Below are 13,084 nucleotides of genomic sequence, written 5' to 3'. Positions count from 1 at the left end.
ATCCTGTGGACTTGTGTATATTGGGACGGCATCCTGAGAACAGCTGGAGTCCTGCTCTGTTTGGTTTGGCAGGCAGGAATGGATACATTTAGAAAGCCTGACAATTTATTTTGTTGAGAATAAATTCGCTTTTCTATTGCGAGATCAGGAGCTGTTGAAGGCAGTGGCTGCTTGCAGAGCACCACGTGTTTGGGATGTTGATTATAGAGGTAGTAAAGGCCACAAAGCTTTCAGCTGTGACCAATGAAAAAATATTTGTCCCTCACACATTTATCTGAAGAATTTCACTATTTGTGCTGCAAGTATTCATGGAATGAAAAGTGTTTTGAAACCTTGGTTGACAGGGCTCCATATGTACATTTTATTAAAAAAAATATTTATTTAAATTGTAACATCACAATTCAAGGTGAATTTAGAAAATTCAAAAAAATATAGGAAATTTTATGTGTATGTGTAAAGACCCCAATAAATGGTTAGAGTTAAATGTTCGTTAATTATTTCCCATACTGCTTGCCCCTCCTGAACGTTTTTTTCCTATGCAAGATATTTACAGTTATCATTTTGCTCCCATCAGATTTTATTAGCTGCAAACGCAGATTGTGACAGAAGGCATGTATAACGGATGCTCTTTGAAGTGTGATGGTTAGCAACCATTAAATTATCACATATTCAGTCTCCAAACTTAAACGGGTTGTAAATGTTTGTTTTGAAAATCGTCAAATGCTCTATGCAGTTTATAGGAATGACTGGCATAATTGAGAGAATGGAATCAATTTCTATGCAAATGATCTCTCTTTTTGTATTGTGAGGTCCCGATAATGTATTTCATTCCCTGGCTCTGAGTCACAGGAAATGTATGGAATGATGGATGTGTATCTGCCAAGCAGTCATCATAGTTGACCTGAAATTAATATCATTTAAATTAATTCCTTATCAAAGCTTAGAGTCATATATTTGGGAAGGCAAAGTTTTTTACTTCAAAGCACAGTTATTTACTTTCCATGATGCTCAGACAACCTGACAAGAAGGAAACATAAAGCATTTTTCAAAAAAAATTAAGAACCAAAGAATATTCTCTTGAATACAAACAGATCACAAATTAAGTCATTTGCCAATGATTTCTTTAAAAAAAAAAGTCATATATATATATATATATATATATATATATATATATATATATATATATATATATATATATATATAGTGGCGGGAGGAGAAAACGACAGATACAATGGGAGTGGTGTCAGGCCTCGGAGAATTTATTGAAATAAATAAACATAAAATGTACAAAGATGGGGGAAATAGAGTGTTAAAACAAAAGGGGATCTGGTGTCCTCGTCGTGCCAGGGAATCGTGAAGGATGGGTGGTGAAGAGATGGGATAGGTCCAGGTAAGGGTGCGGTGTCCGGCGGTCGCACGCGCTTCTCTCTCTCTCTTTGGTCTGAGACGCGAGGGGGCGGCGGCTTCGGCATCACGGCTTGTCCTTTCTAGGCCCCGACAACTGATGGGAATAGCGGCCCGGCATCCTAGCCCGTCAGCGGCATCATGCATGTTTCCCCATTCCGGACCGCAGGTCCGGCGACTCACATATTGGACCCTCGAGGACACCAGTGTGCATGCACAGGGAAGAGACCGGTCTCTCAAAGAGAAGACCGCATTTAACAGTGGCGGTGATGAGGCTTCATTCTCTTCAGGTGTGCCTCATCACACGCCGCCAATTCTCCTCTTCAGCGCCCCTCCTCTCCAATCACACCCACTCCAGTTGGGTACCTGGCGAAGGCGCGGCGAGTTAAGGGACTGGGTGGCGCTGATTACTAGGGGAGAGGCAGTCGATCCGTCACAATATACACACTGGACAAAGCAGCAGTCTTTGAGAGATGATTTTGATTTACGTCTTATTTCTTTCTTTAACAAGGTATTGTAGCTGCCAACTTGGAAATTCACAACACATTTACAATTTCATCGCTGCCCCTATTAGTGAACTTGATTACCACACTCTAGTAGCCTAATAAAACACAACATGCACAGATTTCTTGTTCCGAAAGGACAAAAGAAAACCACTTTAGCCTACCAGGACATAGCTACCGCCTCCTCATCCATTTGCGGCAATGAGGTCAGAAATGGATGAGTCAAGTTCATCAGCAGCTTCCGATGGTGTCAAAAGCACAATTACACCCACTCAAAGATGCAGCAATTCTGTCCCAAATGATTTAAACAGGGCAAATCCTTACCAGACGGTTCTGAAATCTTACCCCCGAACTCTTTTTGGAGGGAGAGAGAGATACTTTTCGGCCGCTTGATATCAGTCACGGCCGTGGCTTGAATATTCTGTAGAGCTCTAGTGTTCGGTGTGGCTTTCTCTGAAAATGACACGTTCGTTTCGACAGGTTTTGGAAACTGGAAAGCAGCATTAGAACGTGACCGTGGTCTTCAAAAACATTTACAAGCCTCAACCTCATGGACAGAGTTTTGCCACCGACAGGTGTCGGGGGAAACTGTAGCATGTTTGCTCAGCCCCCAACAGATAGAAAAGAATCGCTATTGCATAAAAAGCATGGCAGGTGTTGTGAAGTTTTTAGCAGTCAAGAGCTTCCACTATGCAGGGATTGTGAAACGTGACAGTGGGGAAGATTGCATAGCTGCGGGGATTTTTGCCAAGTTTAAATACACGTTGGAAAAAGATAAATACCTGGCTGACATTACATCAGGTATCCCACAAAATGCAAAGTACACTTCCAAAACCAACCAGAATGAAGTGATTGAAGTAATTTTGGCATCCATGGTTCTGAAAAAAATAAAACCGAAATATGACACTGCTGATTCAGCTGCATTCTGTTTAAATAGTGATGGCACAAAGGATCGGTGCAGAATCAAGAATGCAAAACTGGTGTGCACATCCCAAATAGCCAGATTTGGGCTCAAGTAACATAAACGAAAAAAGAAGCGTGAAGTCCGCCAAAGTCCTTTTATATAAATTGTCTCTGAGTCCGCTCACTCAAAGTAGCTGCTCCAAATTAATTTATTAATAGCACAACGTTTCGAACCTCAGGTCTTCATCAGGCACAATCGGATCGGTGCAACACTGAAAATTTGTCTGTTATAATTCATTTTGTGTGCAATGTGCCAGAGGAACATCTCATTGGCTTGTTAGAACTCCAGCAGCTTGATGCAGATTACATCACTACTGAAATATTACAACACTTCTCTGAAACAGGATACAGTGCTGATTATATAATGAGCCAGGGTTATGATGCAGCATCAGTGATGAGTGGGGTGCGAGGTGGTGTTCAGGCTTTATTACCACAAAGGTTGGGCGGGCATATCCCCTAAATCCACTGCTATAACCACCAGCCTCACCTCACTGTTATACATATAATTCAAAGTGAACCTTGTGCCAAAAGATTTTTTGAATTGTCAGGCTCCCTTCACTCTTTTTTCAGGCATGTTGTGGATAATGAGGAAGTCATTCTTAACATTCTATTTAAGGTTTCCAATGATGACAATGCATCAGTTGACCTAAAAGAAGCCTCCGGGCTTCTCTCTCAGCTGAAGCAACTCCATTTTTTAAAAAATTGGCAAATTTCTGATACACTTCTTGCCATTTTAAAACCAGCAAATGCCATCCTACAGTCTCAGCATGTTGATTTGTGCAGTGCAGCTGAAGTTGTGCAGGGATGTTTTGGTGCACTGAAAAATCTCAGAGAAAATGACAGTGAATTTCAGCAGGACTGCGCTGACATGTCTACTGAGCCCTCACCAAAACGTCTAAGGACTTTGATTCCCTCCTATGGTGACTCATTTTTTCACCTTTAGGGCAAGAAGGGCAGTCAGGTTCTGAATGTGCCACTGAAGCTCCAAGACGACAGATACTACATACTAGATACAGCTTTATCAGAGATAGAAAACAGGTTTTCCACAAAAAAATTACAGCTGAAGCAAGCCCTCTCAGGTTTAATGCCAAAATCCAACAAATTTCTTGACATCCAGTTCTCTCTGTAGTCTTGCAGGGGTTGCAAAAAAATGAACTCCAGAATGAAATTCTTGTTGCCAGATCAATGCTGTCCAAAATACTTCCATCCGATGCCGAATGTTCTGCTGTTTGCAAACTCTAGCAGGAATACAAAGATGCTTTTGCAGGTCTTCATAAATTGTATGTATCTGCTAAGGTCATGGGTGTCTCTACTGCTTCATGTGAGAGCTCATTCTCTACTCTGGCAAGAAATCTAAAGTTACTAAACTGATACAAGATCTGTTGTGTGGTAAAAAAGAAAATATTCAAAATGTAAAAAAGAAAAAAAGATTCTAAAAACCAATAAAATTGTAAAAAATCACAATGGCCAAAAATCTGTAATGTTATAGGCCTACTATATTAACAGACATGAGAATAATTCTTAAAAAAAACAGCATTTCAGATAAAATTTACGTTTTTAGTTTGTAACAGTTTTCTAAAATGAGCAAAAAGCTGATGTTGTAAATGGTATAGTGATGTAAGTGTGTGTGTGTGTGTGGGGTGGGGGTAGGGGGGGTCGGGTTAAATATTACAAATGCTAAAAGAGAGAATGTAAAAAAAACATGTTAAACATTTTTATCTATATATAAAAAGTTACTAAATAGTTGCAAAATATATATAAAAAATATTAAAAATGAAGAAAACACAAACACAACAATATCAAACAAACAACCCTAAAGGTGATTAAACACAGGGCAACTTTTTGAGCAATGTTGCCGTCAACGGGCAACCAGATGAGACACAGGGCCCATGACTGATCTAAATTATCCAGATATAAATTTATTGCCCATTTTCAAAGGGAAAGTGCTCAAGCAACAATCGCTCGGCAAGATTGCTCAAAAAGTTGCCCTGTGTATCATCACCTTAACGATTGCCTTAAATTTACGATATTAAAACTATATCAATAGACATGTGAGACTGAAGCATTAAACACCACCCTGAAATACAGTTTGGATTGTTTTATTTAAAAAAAGTCAGTCAACAAGATTCCATCCTACAGCTTCATGGTCTGAAACTCCTGATTTCAATTCAGGTTTATTTGTATAGTTTCATAGTAGCTTTACATAAAAATGCTTGTTTCAATTTTAAAAATCATGGTAACTGAAAATCTGGAAGTTCATTTTGAGTCATTTAACTAATTTTTTCTAGGTTTGCCGTGCTCTGAAATGTTTCAATGGCTAGACATTGCTCACGGTGAGAGTGTATACTGTATGTAAAGGAAAAATATCAGTTTGTCTATTGAGAATCTGTTAGACATACAAATAGATTTCCACCCAGCATTCTAAGAAAAAACTAACCTTTTACAGTAAACATGAACACAAGGGAAAGATCAATGAAAAGTCATGGAAATTCATGAGTGAAAAGTCTGGGAATCCTAGAAGCCCTGCAGTAAATATTCCTAAAATACATAGTTCATTTAATTTCAGTCATAAAACATGAAAGATCCTAAAACTATAACTAAGACAGACAGACAGACATACATACATACACTGCTACTGTACAGATCATGCACTGTTTTTCAGTTCTGCACACTTCTTTCACTTCTTACTGTCCTCACCTCACTGCGATGTCTTGCAGCTGCACGGCAGGGTTCAAGAACCAGCGTTGTGATGAGCTGGCCAATCCCTGCGATTACTACTGTCAAAACGAAGGAATATGCACAATAACTGCCTTTAACAAACCTCGATGCAAGTAGGTCCAACTGTTCCCCTGATATAGACATTTCCTCTCCACCAGGCTCCATCCATCCAACTGATTTACCCTGACAGCTTCCCCACTGTCCACTTCCCATGATCCTACCATCCTCAAGTACACACATCCCATACCTTCAGGATTTTCTCTTTTTTTCTGTATTTGTTTGGGATCAGTATTCTTTTTGCCTGTTTTATTTTTCTAACAGTGTCTGCTTAGGGAAGAATTAATGTAGTCAAACAATTAAAAAATGTGACCGCACTCAGTTTGTAAAACAGTGTACGGTTTTAATGTGCAAGATCCAGTCTTCACCCTCATATCATACGCCGATAAACAAACATCAAACATCTGTTTAATCATAAACATGACCCCCACTGGACCACTTCCATTTACAAATAAGATGATTCATGACTTTCTTTCCGCTTTACTGCTTGCCATTTAATGAGTGTTTTCAGTTTGTTTTCACTTCATATTTGCCTAGTCTTAAAGTGATACTAACATATCACACACACATATATATATATATATATATATATATATATATATATTTTTTTTTTTTTTTTTTAATGAAAAAACTGTTATGTTGTGAAATATTACTATAAAAAAAACTAATCCTTCAGAAATCATTCTAATTTGCTGATTTAGTGCTCAAGAACCATTTAATATTATCATAAATTTTGAAAAGTTTTTAAAGTTTTTGTTCCTTTGTATTTTTGTGGAAACTGTGATATACTACCATTGAAAAGTTTGGGGTAAGTGATTTTTTAAAGGAATTTCTGGAAATTAATACTGTTATTCAGCAAGAATGCATTAAATCAATCAAAAGTGACAGTAAAGACATTTATAATGTTAGAAAATTTCTATTTCTATTCATTAAAGAATCCTGACGAAAAAGTTCTATGGTTTCTACAATTTAAGCAGTAAAAACTGTTTTCTACATTGATAATAATCAGAACCCATATTAATAATTGAGCATGTGTAATCGGTTCTACGTGACCTGCTCAGAGCAGGATTCAAAACTGGGTTTCCAGCGTGGGAGGCGGGCGCGCTAACAAGGACGCTAAAGACTGTAGCCACTAGCGCACCTCTTGAGGCCAGGGGAGTGAGGTTTACACGCACAGCTCTTACTGGCCTACGTCCTTTAGACATTAATCATAATTGATAATTGATAATAATTGAGCACCAAATCAGCATATTAGAATGCTTTCTGAAGGATCATGTGAAAATGAAGACTGAAGTAATGACTGCTGAAAATTCAGCTTTTCCATCATAGGAATAAATTGTGTTTTTAAATCTATTCAAATAGAAAACTGTTATTTTACATTGTAATGATATTTCACAGTAATACTGCTTTTTATTGTAATCATCAAATAAATGGAGCCTTGGTGAAGATAAGAGACTTCTTTCAAAAACAAACTTTTGACCAGTACTGTATGTAATGGTTTAGTTTTGTTTTAAGGCTTTGTGTGAATAAATAACAAATTGTATTTTTGGGTTAACTATTCCGTTAAGTAGATTTTAAGCCTTTGTCTGTTTAAATTCATTCTGCAATGCCAGAAAAAAAAACATTTCTTCTCTTTTCTGACTTGCCTTCTGTTTGTTTTGACTGTTGTTTTCAATCAGATGCTCAGCTAATTGGTCAGGGACGCAGTGCGAGAGGCCGGCCCCCAAGAGCAGCCGCTCCGATAACACAGCCGGAGGTGAGCTTTCACGCTTTATAAAGACCTCTCCTCTCCTAATTCAATAAGGATTCAGTCCTTCAATTATTAAAATGAAAAGAATCGTTATTACATCAGTCAAACGACACATCTGAATATACATCTGAGCTTCTCGTTAAATATTGGCTCAATATCTTTTCGGCTCCAGTACTGTTTATTTAATTTTACTGTGATGGAGTATCTAATAATTTCCTGTTCCACCTGCATAGACACCTGGGGAAATGGGCTTAATAGGGGCTTTTGCTTCTGGCTTTTTTCTTGTGTGAAACAGGAAGTATAGCTATCATTGTGCCGTTGGTCCTGCTGGTCATTCTGATTACTACAGTGGTCACAGGTGTCTTCATCTGCAGAAGACGACAAAGGTACTTTTTAGAACAGTTTTTCAATATTAATACAGGGCTGTCATCTGTTCAATTTTTTATCGTAATAACCCTGTAAAGATTTTTAAATGTATTATAACATTTACACACATACAATGTGTGTTTCATTACATCTACACTGCTTGCAGCATTTCTGTTGTTGTTGGGTTTTTTTTGTTTTGTTTTTTTCTTTAATAAGGAATCTTTGCTTTATGGTATAGCCAAAAACATTACAGACATTATATTATTGTGGAAGATAAAAAATATTAAATAGACCATAAATTAATGCAGACTGCTGCATCTCGTCTTGCTGTTTTTCAGCCTGATATGCCTTTAGTGTTGTTGTATCATGTTAATTTGACAGTCCTTGTAATAATCGTTTTGAATACATGTTCAAAAATGCACTGTACATTTAAACAATGTTGTCCTCAGACATCTGCATCTATTTCAAGTGCTTCTCTGTCGCAGGGGGAAACGTGTACAACGGCAGCCCATAACTAATGGAGGCATTAATGTGGAGATTGGCAATCCATCCTACAACATGTATGAGGTGGACCATGACAACCACGCAGATGCCGGAAGCCTTCTCAAACCAAATTTCACACTCGATCCCCAAAAGGTTTGTGTTGGAATATTTTACACCCCCAAAATCCTAGAGGTTGATAATGTATATCCATAAATATCAATGTGGTAGATCCAGAAAGAATGTGCTTCTGTTCTCTCCTAGAAAATATCTCTTGAGTAAATGACAAGTGTAAATGTGTAATATTTACTGTTACTTTACACCAGGGCTCTTATCTTTTGCCTGCATCCTCTCACCCAGTATATGAAAAATGTCTTTACCTTGCATATTTGCCTCATTAAAGCAGCAAACATTATATGTTTCCCCTTGCAAAGAAATAACTCTGACATCTGTTTCTAAAAACTCATGCCTTTTAAAAACAACGCTTAAATTGCAGTAACAAAATGCTCGATTTTACTTGCTTCGTACTGACCGTTTGTTTCGTACTATGAAAATGTTTCTGTCTAAATAGCAGTGTTACATTGATGTTGTTTAGTGACAATGACGTTTTAAATGTGGACTGCATGCTGGGGCCACTGTGTGTGTTCCAGGGCTGGTGTGTAAAATCCAGTGACCCTTGCACGCTGAATATTCATTCTGTCCCTAAGGAAGTAATACCTGGACAGGTGAACGCCTTGGCTCCTTTGTCTCAATTATGTAGCGAATCACAGTCATTCTAATTGACATTTTTTGCTTGTCTGTGGTGTGACGGTTTGCATGAATGTGCCAAAGCGTGATAGTAAGTGCATGGCTTTATGGCTCAACTTCTGCTGTGTTCTTCATGTTTTAGTAGTTCATTTATGCAGGAGGTGAGGTTGATGGGGTTGTGAGTGACGCTTATAATATATGTATCATCCTTTGCTGACATCAGCATGTCACCATAAACATGACTGAATATGCTTTTCAAAGCACCAATCCAAATGATGTTACTGAAACCACTTTTGACTCCGGCTGCAGTGGAAGCAACTCCTTGAACCAACTTTAGTCCTGCACAACGTGTTTTTTTTTTTGTTGTAGTATGTTTAACATGATTTATTTAATGAAATTATTATTCATTTTTAAACAGTTTTTTTATTAGCATTATTCATTTCAGTTTTTCAGTTTTTTTTTAGTGTGAACGTCAACTGAATGTAAATTTTCAACAATCATCTCTCCAAACAGCCAATGAACTACTCCAATCCGATGTACGCGAAGATGTACCTGGATGGTCAGAACTGTCGCAAACCAGTCCTCAACATTGACGAAAGGAGAGAACTACTCCCAAAGAAACTTGAGGGAACGATTCGAGAAACCGCCGCATAGCCTGACTACACTTTGTACTCATTTTTTTTACTTAAATGTACAAAATGTATAAAACAAAAGGAAAACAAAAAAAAATTTCTATTTCCTATCAGGTTCAGATATCTTGTTTATATTTGATTTCTTGGCACCATCAGCATTGCGCCTCTATGTTTGTTGCGATACTTGGAGTCATACTTGTCCATCTATTTTTTTTTAACTGTTTTGTTGCTGCACTGCACATGTGACACACAACTGCTCATTTGCACATTGTGGACAGTTAACGAAATTACAACTGCAAAGTATTTTCCTTTTAATTGGTGTTTATTTCTTCCTAAATTTTAAGTAAGTTGCCTTAAGGCATCATGACAGCTTTTGCCTTTTTTTTTCTTTCTAGTGTTTACTTCACATTACACTGTGAGAGTTTTCCTTTCCGTATTAGTATTAACCTCATTTATCGTATTTACTTATGCTAGAAATGCCATATTTATGCCATTTAAAGGGTTTTTGTTATATTCATGTACGACTTTATTCTTTATTTCCCCCCTTTCTGCTTTCTTCCACAACATAGGGCTACATAAGTCAACCACTTGACTTCAGTCGGTTCTCATTGAAGAAATTAGTTTATATCTATCCAGTGTTGTTTGTTTTTGCTTCATTAAGTGATTTTTCATTTCCACCACCCAGAAAAATGCTGCAATTATGAACCATGTTTATGAAACCCAACAATGTGGCATGCTGGGATAGCTCAGCACTGAATGGAAATATTGACCAAGTGCCGTCTTGTTTACGCTTTGACAGCATCTTTACAGAGCTGATATCAGTTTGATGGTCATTAAACTACAATCTGGTAGTTGTGTGTGAGACATGCTACTTTTCTGCTACTTTGTCTGCTTGAAGCTACATTTGAGCTCAGCAATACAGCGACACCGGCTTCATCAAGCAAATGAAAGCTGACTTCATCACTGTTAGACAATAGACCTAGGGCAAGATATCACGTATAGGTCACGGATCGTTCTTGACGTTCATGGATGCCAGAGAGAATCAAAGTTACTGTTACATGGGAATTTTAGAGATTATGAATTAAATCACATTACCGGTTACTTTCAGAAGGGAAGCTACTAAGAGACAACAGATTTTATAATTTTGTATTTGATTTATATGTTGTTTGGCTGCTTGTATTTTGGAAAAAAATGTATTAAATGTAAGTACTTTTTTATATAAAAAGCAAATCAATATAAAATAAAGACATTTTATTTCCATTTCAAATAGGATTATGTTTCACTCTGTACTTCGCTTCTTTAAAATCTAGCTTTTGGTTTGAGTGACATATTCTGCTTTGTACTTGGGCAGGAGTGTCAGAAGATGGAAAGTCTGAGATGTGAATCAGTAACTTGAAATTGGGTGGTTCAAGTCACACATTGTCAGTAGGGATAAAATTCACTCTTGCTACTGAAAAAAAAATAACTAGAAGTGATTGTAAAACTGAATGCAAAGAATTTAGTGAATACATGTGCCAGTGCAGTTTTTGGGTGGCCATTACAAAACGTGCCTCAATTTCCATGCCCAATTTATTCAGACAAGCGTGTGGCATTGATGCTGTAAATAATTCCCAAATCTTTTTGTACGGGATTGTGTTTTAAGACAATAAGTCTTAAACTAGGGTGACATTATCAGGGTAAAATCCTTTAAATCCGTTTAATGAGGTAACAAAGCCCATTCCAAATGAAGGCACGATTCCATGCTGAGTGCAAAGCTCCAACATCTCCTATTTCCCATGGGTGCATTTTTGGAATTAACAGAGATCATTCTTGATCATTTCCATGGGTTTAATGTGCTTCCATTGAATACATATGGTCTCAACTTTTGGTGGTTATATTTTCTGCAACTCGGAACAGAAATATTCATAGAAAGATATGAAATTTTAAAAATGGCAGCATTGATTATTACTCTACTGACTACTCGTTGCATGTTACATAAAGGACTATACCTGAAATTAAATCAGCTCAACTGTTTTTCAGCCATTCACCCTTTCCAGTATGCACAATCGTAGCTTGTTCTGCATTTAATCTAAATCAAGGGCATCGATAGGAAGTCGTTCGTCCCTAAAAGCTGGTTTTCCACTTAATGTTGGAACATGGCTGTGGAAATTTGCTCTCATTTAAACACATCAGTGAGGTGGACGCTAATGTTGGCCAGTGGGGTCTTGCTCACAATCGCTGTTCTAATTCATCCCAAAGGTCTTCAGGTCTGTGTTTGTGAAGGTCAAGGTTTCTAGTCGAAGTTTGACGCAGTAAATCTTTGTGGAACTTGATTGCTATGCCGAAGCAGAAAATGCCCTATAAATGGATATATGTTAAAGAATTTTTTTTATAAAAGCATCTTTATCATATCTCTGATGTGTATGGATTAAAGATTTCACGTGGTATTTCTTTTCATGAAAAAATTGAATAATTTCTTGATTTTTTTTAAGAAATGTCTCTCATGTTGTTGAACTTGATGAAAGAGAACTACAGTATGGTGTCATACTTTATCTCCTCGCTGTTATGATAAAAGCTTGCTAATGACGATATCAAATGAAGCCTGCCATCGATTTCTTAATGGAGCTTGCTGGTTTTATTCATAGGACAAAATTCGGCATTGGTGTAATAAAAGTAAGCCGGAATCCAAGTATTCATTAAAGCAATCAATAATGGGAGGAAAAGACATGGGAACAATGAACAGCATTCTGCACACTGGCACACAGATTTATGTTTCTCATTTAACAACTCTGCTATATTCAGGTGGATCCATCAATTGTGCTTATCTGAAATAACTGAGACAATTCATCTGGATAGAGGCGAAGTGGAAATAGATATTTCAGTTTTCATTGTCCTAGACAATGAAAAAGGTAAATCATATGACAATTTCATGGATTGTTATTCTTCAGTTAAACAATACACAAGACATCTAGATTGACTTGTGTGATGAAAATGTTTTAACAGCTCTGCTTTAGAGACTTCTGATGGTGACTGAAATATGATGTATATTGTTTAGTGGCACTAGTTAATATCTTTATGACATGCATGCATTATTCAGTTAACGTCTGAACACTATCATGGGAGCTGAAGAGAAGGATCATGAACATTCATAATAAGAGCATGCGTCTGCCGTATTATTCAGTTTCATCTTGCGTTCTTTATTTCATACAGATACAAATGACAGATATGCAGGAGCTTTAAGAACAGGAAGACATATTTCAGAAGGAAGATTTGACTTCTATTTCCAAGCCTTAGTACATTTCACTGTACAGGACAGGACAGGTACTTCAAAGTTTTAAGGTTTCCATGTCCCTTTTTTCACAGCAGGAACCTATGCCAAAGAGAATATTTTATTGTAAGTCATGAATATGAGTGAAACAATGAAAAATGTCTACCATTATGCCAGAGGTAAATGTATGCGCTATAGAGTTCAAAAGTTTTTTGAT

At 37.3% G+C, this 13,084-nt stretch overlaps 1 protein-coding gene across 1 annotated transcript in view; it reads left to right on the top strand.

The window, feature by feature from the left end:
• The window catches only part of lrp1bb (low density lipoprotein receptor-related protein 1Bb), a gene marked incomplete at its 3' end in the record, with an annotated part of 323,276 nt that extends 313,634 nt beyond the window's left edge, over positions 1-9,642 (top strand). Inside the window, exons 87-92 of the mRNA XM_081367857.1 lie at positions 5,588-5,701; positions 7,325-7,401; positions 7,691-7,781; positions 8,247-8,397; positions 8,892-8,966; positions 9,502-9,642. Coding sequence (XP_081223983.1) covers positions 5,588-5,701; positions 7,325-7,401; positions 7,691-7,781; positions 8,247-8,397; positions 8,892-8,966; positions 9,502-9,642 — 649 coding nt within the window. The remainder of the gene's footprint in view (positions 1-5,587; positions 5,702-7,324; positions 7,402-7,690; positions 7,782-8,246; positions 8,398-8,891; positions 8,967-9,501) is intronic.
• Positions 9,643-13,084: the final 3,442 nt, after the last annotated feature.

Source organism: Scardinius erythrophthalmus, assembly GCF_964197995.2.
Source record: "Scardinius erythrophthalmus genome assembly, chromosome: 6".
Lineage (NCBI taxonomy): Eukaryota > Metazoa > Chordata > Actinopteri > Cypriniformes > Leuciscidae > Scardinius > Scardinius erythrophthalmus.
Note: the sequence above shows the minus strand (reverse complement) of the source record. Positions and strands in the feature narration are given on the sequence as shown.